Source organism: Maniola hyperantus, chromosome 10, assembly GCF_902806685.2.
Source record: "Maniola hyperantus chromosome 10, iAphHyp1.2, whole genome shotgun sequence".
NCBI classification, from domain to species: domain Eukaryota; kingdom Metazoa; phylum Arthropoda; class Insecta; order Lepidoptera; family Nymphalidae; genus Maniola; species Maniola hyperantus.
In genome coordinates, this window is record NC_048545.1 from 10,902,255 (window position 1) to 10,917,469 (window position 15,215).

Genomic DNA, 15,215 nt, shown 5'->3' on the forward strand with positions numbered 1-15,215 from the left:
AGAGTAGGTATATGTAAGCAATCCACTCGTGTTCCCAAATTACACTTCTCAGACACGAGCCGCAAATGAGGATGTATCGCCCTCGTCGGAAAACGCTCACTTGCTAACTTTCTCAACTGATTTTTTACGCACATAGGAGTTCTGGGTTTATGATTCAGATCATAATTTGAAGTTGAGTGTTAATTAATTTTAGTTTGATTACCAATGTAATCAGTTGTATTTTAAAGTGTCTAAATTAAGTTAATACATTTAAATACCTATTGATTTTCTTCCGTATGTTTTCAAATGTCCTGCTTTTTGTTTTTAAGATTAATTAAAAGTGTTTTTGAGAAAAGAAATACTAAATATATGTTTGCAAAATAAAGATATTTCAACTGATAAATAAATAAACTATGTCTAATGTTATTTTTTTTTAGAATTTTCACACTCCTACGGCCGCTCAAGTCGCTTAATTGTTACTTAGGGCATGAATTAGTATGGATAAGGAATACCTTAAGTAACGGTCAAGCGACTCTGAGTGCGGCTGCTAATCTTATTTATTTACGCCCAAAGGTGTCATAAATTTTGTGTTAAATTAGGAATATTTCGAGACTCGTAACTTTAAAATCAATAGGTACTTAATTCAATGTTTTATGTATCAATAAACCTAGATAATGGAAAGCTAAACCGGTATAATACTTAGTTTTGAGCGTACAATATCAAATAATGTAGTAATCACCCTCCTACGTTTGTATGAAGAGATCCCCGAATTGCGCCATCTTAACGATCAAATAGCTTCCAAGTAATAAAAATAAATGTAATAAATAATTTACACATCAGTACCCTTATTATAAATACGAAAGTGTGTTTGTTTGTTGGTTTGTTGGTTCGTCCTTAAATCACGGTGCAACAGATTGACGTGATTTTTTGCATGGGTATAGATAAAGACCTGGAGAGTGACATAGCTACTTTTTATCCCGTAATATCAAAGAGTTCCCACGGGATTTTTCAAAAACCTAATTCTACGTAGACAAAGTCGCGAGCATCAGCTAGTAGGTACGTATATATGTGTAGTTACCTAAAAATATTGCAACTTATAATATTATTAGAAGATAAGTATTGGCTCTCGAGTTCGAACCCGTGTTTCCAAATCACAGATTCCGGATGCGACAGGCAAATGAAAATGTATCGCCCTGTCGGGAAGCATTCGTATGCCAGTGCCCTCAATTGATTTCTTTACGCTCCCCAGAGAATTAATATGAGCGAATAATATTTTGGTTAAGCCCTAATCATAAGAAATGGCGCCGTAGGGTTAGAATAAGGAAAAAATGTATTAGAAAAATATTATTATTTCTTTTCTTCTCTCGTTTACATTTCGTAATATTAACAACAGAGTAAAGTGAATATTTTTATATTAAAAATACAACAGTATGTCTGTTTGTTTGTTACTGCCATACGCCTCAACCGGTGGTCCGGTCTAAACGACATTAGGCACTGCCGTATCTTGTAACCTAGAGTGAATATAGAGTGTACATATTATACACGTACCTATAATACGTAGATTATACGTACTTTATTTTGAGATAACAATAGGTTTCTACGGGATTTAGAAAAATTAGACACGTGGACGATATCGCTAATTAAAATAAACTAATTTCACATATTATTGTATGCTTTTTACCTATGTGTTTTTAAAAATCTTTATATATAAAAGGAAAAGGTGACTGACTGACTGACTGACTGACTGAATGACTGACTGAATGACTGACTGACTGATCTATCAACGCACAGCTCAAACTGGACGGATCGGGCTGAAATTTGGCATGCAGATAGCTATTATGACGTAGGCATCCGCTAAGAAAGGATTTTTGAAAATTCAATCCCTAAGGGGGTGAAATAGGGGTTTGAAATTTGTGTAGTCCACGCGGACGAAGTCGCGAGCATAAGCTAGTCAAATATAAAATGACTAAAAAACATTGAGTTAGATAAAGTTCTCCAGCGCGTCATGGTTCTTGCAGATATAGGAATTCCGTGAGCACATAAATATCAACACAGTAAAAAAAGAAATTAAAAGCTATAGTTGCAACTACAGAACAAGACTTACTAACCATCCAAATCGCCTGGCAGTGCAGTTGACAGTGCCGCAGGCGATCCTGTCCTCCAACCAATCTGCTCATAGTCCACCGACTGCTTGCATGATAAGGCACAACAACAACAAAAAAAAAAACAGTTAGATAAAAGTTGTCATGATAAAGAATATGTAATACAACGTCTTTTAACAAACAATACATACACGAAGTCACGGGTAGGTATTACTAAGTAAATATGTATTTTATGTACTCCTACGAACTAAATGAAACCGCACAGTAACAAAATCAAGACAAATTAGACTCGCGAGTGAGTAAATAACAAGAAAAACAAAAGCCAATACGCAAAATGGCATGACAAATATTCTCACCTTACATCTTCACGGTAGAATTCCCTTTGTACAACCTTCCCAATTATAAATCCTGTCTTAAAATATTCTTTATTGGTTTAGTAATAAAGGCTACCCTATAGACCTATTTAAGGCAAGTGGTCCGCTCGCTGTATTATGAGATGGAGCATGCTAACTCATCATATCAGTATACGGCATGGACGTAGACGTGAACGGTCGTCTACGTCGTAGCGCCTCGTAGCTCCCACCTCGTAGCTCTACGTAATCCGTATTAACCTTATTTGTAGACAAATTGAATTTAAAAACCACTTCGGTCCTTTGAAGTATTGGGTATTGACGTTTTTGTGCTCTCGTTAAGAGTAAAGTTTGTTAAAGTTATCTTACCTACTCTTCAGTGTTATTGAATTTGTTTTGTTTAAAGTACGACACAAGAGACTTTGAAAGTTATCCTGGACAAAGTTTTTGCCTTTCAATTATTAGTAAGAAGATCTTATCGACGGTTGTGCGATAAATGGTAAGTTGCTTTTTGTATTTGTAATTTGTGTTTGTATTTATTTTTTAATGAAACTGAAATCGGTATATACTTAATGTATATTTTATTTTTATAAGTACCTACTTCGGTTAAAAGCTAAAAGCAATAATTAAAACACTTATTATAAAGTATGCATTGTTAAAAAAGTTTTTATGAATGTATTAAATTGGGTAAAAATCGTTCATTGTAACTTTTATCGAATTTTATTTGAATTAATAGGTGAAAAGTTTTTAATCCAAAAACTACATTATTCTGATCGCTTTTACTAATGTCCGCGTGGATTTAGGCTATTAAAAACGCCTCGTGAACTCTAAGATTTTCTAGAATAAAAAGTAGCTTTTATCCGCCTCCGAGACGTATGCTATCTCTGCACTAAATTTCGCTTGAACAGGTAACATACTGACAGACATTTCAGACAGTCATTTATTCGCATTCATAATAATATTAGCTTTGCATTCTACTAATTTGGATGTACAAGACCTCTTAAATACCTAAATTAATATGTCTAAAATTAGTGCCAGCATTTTACAATATTCTATTGTGGACTGCACTCAAAAGTCAAAGTCAAAGTCAAATAATTTATTCAAAATAAGTAATAAATTACACTTTTTTGATGGTCAGTTGTTGGATTTGTAGGATGATAATATATAGTGGTGATAATGTTTACGCGAACTTAAAACTAAAGCTACGAGGGTCACAAATAGGGTACAAATTACCAATAAGTATTTCGGTTCGTTAATTTAAACTTTCAATCAACGCGAAGCTCAACAGGATCGCATTTAGTTTTATTTGATGGCTCATTTTCATTCTATATCATTCCATTTAGTTTCTCGTTAATGGTACGCTACTGTGAATTACGCTAGCAATATTATTATGTTTACTAAGTAGTTTACTTTACTTTTACTTAAACACCTAACACTGAAAATACTAGTCCAGTCTAAAGTTTTAACACACTATGATACCTGTAGGAACAAGATTGTCGTTATTTTCAATTGATAAACATCCATGGCTGGACATAGGTCTCTTGTAAGGATTTCCATACGGGACGGTCTTGCACCATCTTATCACAGACGGTCTTGAAATCAGCGATCTGAAGATTAGTTTGATGTCGTCTGTATACTTAGTGGAGGGTTTGCTGATGCTGGGCTTTTCTGTGTGAATTCGCCATTCCAGCACATCAACATCATCGAATTGTATGCCCCACCCAATGCCACTTCAGCTTCACACCCCATTGGGGTATATCGGTTTTTCAAAGGATCTCCTCATTTATGATTAACTAGCTGATGCCCGCGACTTCGTACGCGTGGATTTAGGTTTTTAAAAATCCAGTGGGAACTCATTGATTTTTCGGGATAAAAAGTAGCCTATTTCATTCTCCAGGTCTTAAACTATACCCATGCAAAAAATCATTGATCCGTTGCTCCGTTGTGACGTGATTGAAGGACAAACCAACAAACAAACACACTTTCGCATTTATAATATGGGTAGTGATTTACCGTGTAGAGAAACTCCAAGCGTAACTTTGTGTTATGCCCGATGAGAGAAATTTAGCATTCTTATAAGGCTTTAAAATAACAAGTGTGAAGATTACAATTTTTTTATTCGGCGAGGAAGCTTGACTCCAACTATCTTATCATATAAGTGACAATACAATCTAAGATAGAAAAGGTATTATGAGAGAGAAACTATTTACCTACTTAGTTAAATTTTTACTTCCGTTTAGAAAAAAAAACGTAAAACATACTGCGTACCGAGTTAGAAGATAATGTAGCGCCGAGAAATGCGACACGGTTCCGCATGTCCTCATTTCGATACAATGCATATAGAACGCCGTAGAGAGAGACACACCATTCTAATTTGTATGGCAATTAAGCTTTTTTTTAATGAAACTCCTAGCACAGGCTTGCTACTGTGAGCAACAGATTAATCAATGCGAAGTCGCGGGCAACAGCTAGTATATTATAATACCAAGAAAACCCTATATTATGAATTACTAGCTGATGCCCGTGATTTCGTACGCGGAGATTTAGGTTTTTAAAAATCCCGTGGGAACTTTGATTTCCCGGGATAAAAAGTAGCCTTTGTCACTCTCCAGGTATTAAACCATACCCATGCCAAAAATCACGTCGATCCGTTACTCCGTTGCGACGCGATTGAAGGACAGACCAACAAACCAACAACCCAACAAACCAATAAGCCAACAAATCAACAAACAAACACACTTTCACATTTATAATAGGGGTACCTACTGATTAGCTTTTCAAAAAAAATTGCTTGTCATTCTCCAGACCTTTAATTAAGTACTATACCCATAGATTTATAATCATACCCATGCAAAAATCATGTCGATCCGTAGCTCCGTTGCGACGTGGTGTAAAGACAAACCAACTCACCATACTTTCCCATACGCATTTTTGCATAGGTATAGGCAATGATTAGAAGGGGTCACGAGTCACGACTCACGACCCTCAACAAAATAGAACGGGACGTAGTGTATAAATTAGCGCAACTTTATACCATTTAATCGATGAGCATAAACTTTTATATTATACGAATAAAAACTTTCCTTCCCCGGCGTTGGTTTAACAATTTAAATGAAGATGGTAACGGCTAATTAACATTTCACTGCTGAGAAAATTTCGCTTCATAATAACTCTGAGGCGGTGGACCTTAATATTATTTTATTGTATTCTTTTGTATAAGTAGCTAATATAAATGGCAGAATTAGATTTGTAACTTTTTAAGCCCAGTGTAAGTTAAGATTTGCAATAAAACTTAAAGCTAGCCTTATCTAATTACTATACAAATCATGCCCGCGTGGAATGGTGCCAAAAATACTGGTTGCATTTCTGCGCTGGACAGCAAGGCTGATCAGTTGCGCAAAAAATGAGCCAGCCCTTCTGTCACCAGATGAGGCTATTAATTGCGGTTAAATGTCTCGTAATTTTTTTTAGCACTAAAACTCCATGGCTCCAAAGTCTCCACGGCGAACGGAACAAAAATGTAACTCTCGAAAGGAAAGGCATACTTGCGCTGCTTGCCGTTTTCAGATGTTTCTGCTGCGGCTCCCGATCTTGATGCTGTCTCCCTGATATAACACGGGGCCAATGTGTCAACGCAAGTTGCGTCTCACATTAGCGCCCGTCCCCGTTTCCAGGGAACCAACGTCAATCCACAAGATCCAGATTTGTTAAAGAAATGTCCAGAAATATTAAGACTTATTACGCTTTACGCGTAACTCAGCTCAAACCACCGAACGGATCGAGTTAAAATTTGACATACAGATATTTATTATAACATCCGCTAAAGAACCCGCTAAAAACTCAACCCCAAGGGCATAGATTAATTATTGGTCTCGCTCCGCCCATGGGGTTAAAAAAGGGGTTTGCGTAGTCCACGTGGACGAAGTCGCAAGCATAAGCTAGTGTCAATATAAATCATTCACAACATGGTATATGTCGGAGATTCAATAGTAGATTTCAATAGATACAGATTCAAAGTATTTAATTGAATGGACTTTCACAAACCCTTGATCAAAATTGAAAAGCTCTGTACTAAAATAACCATAACTTTATCCATAAAATCTCCAATCAATTTACACCTATACTAAAGATATTTAAATTTATATTTCTTATAGACAGGACAAAGCATTAAAAATCAAAAATCATGAGATGCCATTTTAGCTAATCTTTGCTTCAGTTTCAATATTATTAGCTAGTAAAGAACGCCCTGGTCTATCTTTTATATTCTATTCTATGTTATAATATTCTATTCTATGTTATATCATGGTTCTCATACCCAAAAATCTGTTTTACTACCTGAAAAACCAGTCGCATTTGCACTTGCACATTTAAATGGTTGTTTTCTCACGGCATACTAGTTTACAGAATTAAAGCATAGGATTGGTATTTTTTTAAGGATTACGAATAAAAGAAAATAAAACCTGCTTCTAAAATACAGACTTTCCTAGTTTAGGAGTAAAAATCCTATAAGAAATCTTGCACTAAATTGTTTAATTGTTAACTATTAAAAACAGAAAAATAAATATTTCACACTACTCATAAGTGATCTGGCAACTTATCTGAGAATTGCACTTAACTAACTATATTGTAAATATGAAAGTGTGTTTGTTTGTTGATTTGTCCTTCAATCACTCCGCAACGGGACAACAGATTAGCGTTATTTTTTCAATAGATAAATTTGTTAGTTAAAGACCTGGAGAGTAACACAAGATACTTTTTCTCCCGGAAAACTAAAGAGTTCCCACGGGATTTTAAAAACTTACATCCACGTGGATGAAGTCGTGGGTATCAGCTAGTCTTACCGTACCTTTCCTAACCTACCTTAGTCTTAAATATAGTATTTTGAAACGCCCCTAATAACCGCTCTAAATCAGTAAATCTCTATAACATGTGCCTTAATAGGCTGGATGTGAGAGCTATTTATGCCACTCGAGCACTTTGCTAAGTGGCCATAGATAGTGGTATCTTGGTTCGAATAAGCCAATTTAGATCGGAAATCCTATTTCGTTAACGTAGGTAATAAATATTAGTCATACATAATGTAAAGGAGGGTCGATTCATAAACCAGCGAATCTTTATCTCGATTGAGAAAGTTCCTGCAAGGCCCAAAGTGAGACTGGTGCCGCAATCTTAAAACAAGTTGTTAGTTCCATTTTCAGTAAGGTCTATTCAGGATTTTATTCAGGAATCTAATTTCACAGGACTGGCCTGACTGAGGGGTAGTTTTCGACTTATCTTATAGATTAAACTAAGCAAACTATAGCAGTTTGCAGTTCTTAAAAACATATTCAACTATCAGTTTGCTGGACCAACGACTTAAAAAGAAAGCAGGGAGTGGGTGGATAAGGAAAGTGGTATCTTGCTGTGAAATGGTGAAAAAGTGATGCAGGGACAAGATCGGACATACTTCCCGAAATATACTCATCCTGTAAAACACCATTAAGCCGGCAACTTTGCGGCACGGGTGGTGGATTTGCTAATGAGAACGTTTTTTAAATAAAACAAATATCTCAATACAAAATACCCGCTCGTCACGGTGAAATTAGAGCAAGCTGTAACGTTATTAATGAATTTCCGATATTGCTGGCCAGACCGGCAAATATAATATTTCCTACGCCTATTACCATGGACTATAAGAAAATGGTAGATGGAGCTCTTGGGACCAAGAGTGTTCATAAAAGTGAAGCTAGCACTCTTAGCACCAATAAAAATATTGCTATCTTAATAATAATATTAAAAATATCAAAGTTTCGATGTGTGCGCCAAAGTAACTGGACCAATGTAGTTAAAATTTGGAACGGAGATAGCTTATACCCTGATTAACATAGGCTACCTTTTATCCTGGAAAATCAAAAGAGTTCCTGCATTAAATGAAGGAACATGAAGTCTGCCAATCACTTGGCCACCGTGGGAGATCCGTGCTCTATAGGCCAGCGACGGGTTGATCATGGTGATGATGATGATGAATCGTGGTCTAGCTCGGGTGGTGTGTTGCAAGTATTTTTACATATTTCCATAGCCTAATTATCATGCATCGTGTTGTAAGACAGTTGAGTTTATGTACCTAGTTAATTTCTTTTGTTATTTTATTAATTTATATATTTTCTGCCTCTATTTTTCTTTTAGTCTGTGCCTTATTAAGTGTTTTGCGCACCAAACTCCCTTGTTTCGGGATTATGAAAGAAAAGAAAGTGATCGCTTCTGTACGCTCTGTAAAGGATTATATAGGCCAAAGCCGGCTTGGCTTTGGTCTTATTATATCTATACAATATTAGTACAAGTAGGTAGTACTTGTAATTATGCTGTGCTAGGGTTATTTTTATAATTTTTATGATAATGATTTTACCTACACTTCAACGAAATTTCTAAATAATTTTAAATACATATCCAAAATTGCAGAACCGGCAGGATTCGAACCTGCGTCTTCTGAGTCGTCTTCGTCCTACGTCATAATAGCTATCTGCATGCCAAATTTCAGCCTGATCCATCCAGTAGTTTGAGCTATGCGTTAATAGATGAGTCAGTCAGTTAGTCAGGCACCTTTCCCTTTTATATAATTATTTAGATATTATACCCTTTACGAAAAAGTTACCTAAAGTACCCATTATAGGGTTGTTCTTCCCCCCCTCCCCCACCCCTCTCTCTTTCAAAAGGTTCTTCTAGAATTTATTTTAAAAGTTACATTCTTTAAAATTACTTGCCCGTTATAACGTAAGTCTAACACTGTCGAACAATGGGGTTTGACCCACGGCCTCAACAAAACAATAATTTACAAAGGTCGGCATTAATCTTAAATGTCATAATGTTAAGACCTCTTCAAATGTCCAAATACTTGGTAATACATAAGAGCATTTCTAGACAGGCATCTAGCTTATATTGTCCAGCATTGTAATACTAGGAATTACGGAATGACAGTATAAAGTACATTCACTCTATGACCTAATGAATAAGATACTAGAGTCTATCGGTACTTTTTCGGAAATTATATTAACCCAACTCCAATTCCCATATCCAATATTAGGTCACTTTAATTTATGCATTTTTTATTTATTCAGATACAAGTTAGCCCATGACTGCAATCTCACCTGGTGGTGATGATGCAGTCTAAGATGGAAGTGGGCTAACCTGGAAGGGGTATGTTAGTTTTTTAGGGTTCCGTACCTCAAAAGGAAAAACGGAACCCTTATAGGATCACTTTGTTGTCTGTCTGTCTGTCTGTCTGTCTGTCTGTCTGTCTGTCTGTCTGTCTGTCTGTCTGTCTGTCCGTCTGTCTGTCAAGAAACCTACAGGGTACTTCCCGTTGACCTAGAATCATCAAATTTGGCAGGTAGGTAGATCTTATAGCTGAAATTTGGGGAAAAATCTGAAAACCGTGAATTTAGGGTTAGATCACACAAAAAAAAATTAAATTGTGGTCATGAACTAATAATTAGTATTTTCAACTTTCGAAGTGAGTGACTACATCAAGTGGTGTATCATATGAAAGGTCTTCACCTGTACATTCTAAAACAGATTTTTATTTATTTTTATGCATCATAGTTTTTGAATTAGCAAAATGTCGAAAAAATACGACTGTAGTACGGAACCCTCATTGCGCGAGCCTGACTCGCACTTGGCCGGTTTTTATTAAACCCATGCCCCTTTGGTTTAATAAAAACGCTTGGTGGCATGGCATGGCTTTGCCGGTAGGGCAAAGGGGTTTCTTTAGCGGTAAAGCGGTGATAGCCTAGTGGTTAAGAAGTTGGCCTCCTATTCGGGGATCCGAGGTTCGACCCTGAGTCTTTAACTTTTAAAGTTAAGTGCGTCTTAAGCAATTAAATATCACTGATTGCTTTACCTGTAAAGGAAAACATCCGCATGCTAGAGAAGCTAGTTCTCCGCAATATTCTTGAAGGTGTGTGAAGTCCGCAGTAGGCCAGGCGAAGCGATCTATGCCCAAACCCTTCTCGTTCTAATAGGAGACCCATGTTCAGTAGTGAGCCGGCGATGGTTTGATCAGGATGATGATGATTTACCTGCCACAGACATAACTAAAGATTTAGACTCTTAACATGTACTAGTTGTAGGTATTTAATTTTGTATAAGTATTATTTATGTATTTAAGAAGACTTGTACACAAAGAAGAAAATCAATATTCATAAAATTATTGCTGATCAAAAACACTACGCACGCTGATGTGGATCAAATGAAAAAATATTGAATTTCTAATACTCGTTGTCTCACCACAGCATCGCAAAATATTCAGACTATGAAAGTTTCAAGTCATTTTATTACGTCCGTACCAGCTATCTAAAGCATTTCTAACCGTAGAATTATTTGTTGGAGCCTTCTCCACTATTAAGCTGATTGCACATTTATCCACGCTAAAAGTTCCGCACGCACGAAATTGTCACAGTTCAGTCAAGTAAAAAGACTCTCTGTCTTTTCACTTGACTGAACTGTGACGTATTAGGGACTGGGCCGTAATCTGGCAAAAATTGTATTTTTAGGGTTCCGTACCTCAAAAGGAAAAACGGAACCCTTATAGGACCACTTTGTTGTCTGTCTATCTGTCGGTCTGTCAAGAAACCTACAGGGTACTTCCCGTTGACCAAGAATCATGAAATTTGGCAGGTCGGTAGGTCTTATAGCTGACATTCGGGGAAATATATGAAAACCGTAAATTTGTGGCTACATCACACAAAAAAATTAAATTGTGGTATTGAACTAATAATTAGTGTTTTAAACTTTGAAGTAAGATAACTATATCAAGTGGGGTATCATAAGAAAAGTCTTCACTTTAATTTATTTTTAAGTATCATAGTTTTTGAATTATCGTGCAAAATGTCGAAAAAATACTTTGAGTGATTGAGTACGAAACCTTCGTTGCGCGAGCCTGACTCGCACTTGGCTGGTTTTTTTTATTTATTATGACTTTGTTCACACAAAATTATTAAAGTGCATGGACTGAATCAACATGAAATTATTTTTTGAAGTGCAAGGCCTAGCCATATGGCGGGCGTGAAAAGGTTTTATGTGAATCTATCCACCAATCATCAAATCTGAATGTCTACGCCTATGCTTTTTCGACTGTGTTTTATGATGAAATCATGACGAACTACTAATAAAAATGCGTTATGCATTGACATCGCACGGTCATGTAACTGTGCGAACAGTTTCACTATCATAATATTTTTCATAGTAATATGATGCATATTTTATGAGATTCCTCATAAAATAGCAGCTTAATAAAATTTCTCGTGAGTGGAAATTTTATAGTTTTTATCACAATATGCTCAGCAAAAAGCAAATTTAATCTACAAACTTTTTGGACGACAAGTCTATACCTATCAGTCCTAATTAATGTGAATACCACAACCGACAACGGTACAGGATCCACGCGTAACATGATCCAAATCAAGGCATTGTTGAAGTTATTGACAGTATCGCATTCAAACAACATCGACATTATATCCGAATGTTCTTGAAATATGTTATAGATAGTGTAAGGGGGCTGTTACTCTTTCAATACTATCACGCGATGATACGTTATATCGTCATCCTATATCGAGGGAATAGCGATAATATTGAGAGTATCATAATGTATCTGGATGTTCTTGAAATTTTGCAACACCAAAATCGCTATATGATTGTGTGTAACACCTCCAATCACTTGATTGACTTTACGTGATATACCTACTACTACTAATTTTTAAGTTCCGTACATGAAAAGGTAAAACGGTTCCCCTTATAGAATCACTTGTTGTCTGTCTGTCTGTGTCTGTCTGTCTGTCTGTCTGTGTATCAAGAAACCTACAGGGTACTTCCCATTGATCTAGAATCATGAAATTTGGCAGGTAGGTAGGTCTTATAGCAGACACAAGGAGAAAAATCTGAAAACCGTGAATTTATGGTTACATCACATAAAAAAAATTAAATTGTGGTCATGAACTAATAAATAATTAGTGTTTTCAATTTTCAAAGTAAGATAACTATATCAAGTGAGGTATCATACAAAAGGGCTTCACCTGTGAATTCTAAAACAGATTTTTATTTCTTTTTATGCATCATAGATTTTGATTTATCGTGCAAAATTTCGAATAAATACGACTGTAGTACGAAACCCTTGGTGCACGAGTCTAACTCGCACTTGTCCGGTTTTTTTAATTAATTTATCTAGCAAGATATTTATTGGGATGCCACTCCCAAATATTGGTAGAAACATAGAGTAAACTTTTCCATTTTCTTTGCGGCAGCCAATTTTGTCTATAGGGGCTGATAAGAGTGATTTTATCGCGGGCACCAGTTCTTAAACGTGGAAAATGGCCCCGTATTATATCTCTCAATGTTGCCTAAGTAGCCAATCCCTATCATTCAACCTAATGGCCCGTCTTAATGTTGATATTATATTTGCGATAGTGGCTCTTTTGTCTGTTACTCTGCAACAAACGGAAAAATTTTGCTGATGACGCTATTATGGAACCGAGGAAAATAGCGCGGCGTCGAGATATTTAAATGAGTCCGCTGATTGCTATATGAAAATAATAGCAGTTCAAACAAAAGATAGACTATCTGTCTTTGTTTATATTGCAGCGTACTTTTTGTTACAATAAAACTAAAACATACCTATAGATTTCTATGTCTATACAAAGTCATCGCCAGTATGCGATATTGCCTTAACAGTGAAGGAAACCATCATGAAGAAACCTGCATGCTTAAGAGTTCTTCATAATAGTGTCGTGGCAGCCCCCTGTCAGACACCCTTAAACTTTTAAATTTTAAGGGTGTCTAGCAGGGGGTTGCAATGATACTAAGTGTCTGGCAATGCATGACGTGATTTATAATACTATTCTGAAAAATATAAAAAATTAGACTCTATACTTTGACGTAAGATTTTTTACACCTTTATTACCTGTCATCTCCCAAAATCACCATGATCTAAAAAACATCCAAGCAAACACATTCCTCCCAATATTGGAGGCAATACGCAGATAAACTTTTAGCTTTTATAAAATAACGAAAATCAGGCACGCGTTGTCTCTATTATGTACATTAAAAAATACAATTGGTATTTTTACGTTCGTGATTTTTGTAAAAATAAAATTCAAGTTAAGATAATAACTAAGTTGTAGATTGGCATTCTCTGAAAAAAGGTATTTAAATTAAACTCTTTCAGAAACATCCATGACCTACAAAAAGCAATTTGACACGCTTTTTTTACGACGGATTTTTTAAATGTAACACAATTTAAATAAAAATGATTCAATATTTATTAATTAATTTCATTTTTGTTTCCAGATTTGCAATGCAGCCAAGAGGATTTAAAAATATGAAGGTAACAAATTTCATTGCATAGACTTTAAGTACCTTTATCGTGTAAAAGATAAATAATTATTGTTTATTTATTTTTGCATTTCACATTTACAATTTCAGTTTAATAGTATTTTAAAATATACGATTTACGTGATATAAAGGAACAAAAATAAAATTTATCACGCTGTAATGTAAATATCATGTACAAAATGAATGCTTTTGTAACTTTCATTAATACACTTAAAATTGATTTAAAATTCACGCGATTTCAGTCATAAAATTTGATAGCAATAAAGGTAATATTTTCACGAAGTTCTACTTTTTACGGTTCCGTACCCAAAGGGTAAAAACGCAACCCTACTTATGTCACTCTGCTGTCTATCTGTCCGTCTGTCTGTCTGTCTGTACGTCCGTCTGTCTGTATTTTTATTTTTTACCTTAAAAAATAAGGAAATATAGGGCCGTTAGAATAATAATTGTCAGATTTAGACCATTTTCATGACGGGGGCTATCTCAAAAACTAAACTAGTTAGAAATAAAAAAAGTCGGTATATTATGTACCATAATGTATTTAAACAATATGTATTGAGAACAACAATTTATGATTTTTATTTTTTTTTACTTCAAAAAAAAGGGCCTCAGATTCAAATCGGACATATGACGTAGATATGTCAACGATGTCCACTGACTGAATGGGTAGAATTTGGATCAGAGATCGGATTAGTGCGTAAGCAATATCCGAGTTCGGTCCGAGTTTTTTATATCCGTATTTTCACGGACTCGGTTCGGATGAGTGCGTAACCGCTCTTATTGCAATGTTCTAATTCGGTAAAGAAATATTTCGTACACCGAAGATGTGATGTTCATAATTATGTACAGAAACCTAAAAGAACGAGGCCCGACTCGCACTTGGCCGGTTTTTGATGTATTGAGCTTCTCTACTTTGTGGTATCGACATGTTAACGGGTATCCGTAGATAAGGCAGAAATAAACGTTTCACTTAAAAAGATATCGCGTTCTGGCGGGATATATTTTAAAATGGTTCTGCAAAGGAAGCTGCGGAAATGTATTTCGTACCGATATATTATGTGACATGCCCAATAATGTATGTGACAGAATTTATTGTTATAAGCATCGATTCTGTATCGATGGTTATAAGTTTTAGCATTTTTAAACATACTCGTATAGGTACCTATACCTACTTGCAATCTTCTTTTAATCCATACTAATATTATAAATGCGAAAGTGTGTCTGTCTGTCTGCTAGTTTTTCATGGCCCAGCAGTGCAACCGATTTTGATGAAATTCGGTACAGAGTTAGCTTACATCCCGGGGAAGGACATAGGCTACATTTTATCCCGGAAAATCAAAGAGTTCCCACGGGATTTTTAAAAACCTAAATCCATGCGGACGAAGTCGCGGGCATAAGCTAGTCTCTCATAAGAGTAACGAAA

The 15,215-nt window shown here is 35.7% G+C and overlaps 1 protein-coding gene across 1 annotated transcript in view; it reads left to right on the forward strand.

Annotated features, from left to right (window-relative positions):
• The first annotated feature begins 2,592 nt into the window (after window positions 1-2,592).
• The window catches only part of LOC117985902 (suppressor of lurcher protein 1-like), a 66,889-nt gene continuing 54,266 nt past the window's right edge, over window positions 2,593-15,215 (forward strand). The window contains exons 1-2 of the mRNA XM_034972703.2: window positions 2,593-2,930; window positions 13,748-13,784. Coding sequence (XP_034828594.1) covers window positions 13,755-13,784 — 30 coding nt within the window. The 5' untranslated portion in view covers window positions 2,593-2,930; window positions 13,748-13,754. The remainder of the gene's footprint in view (window positions 2,931-13,747; window positions 13,785-15,215) is intronic.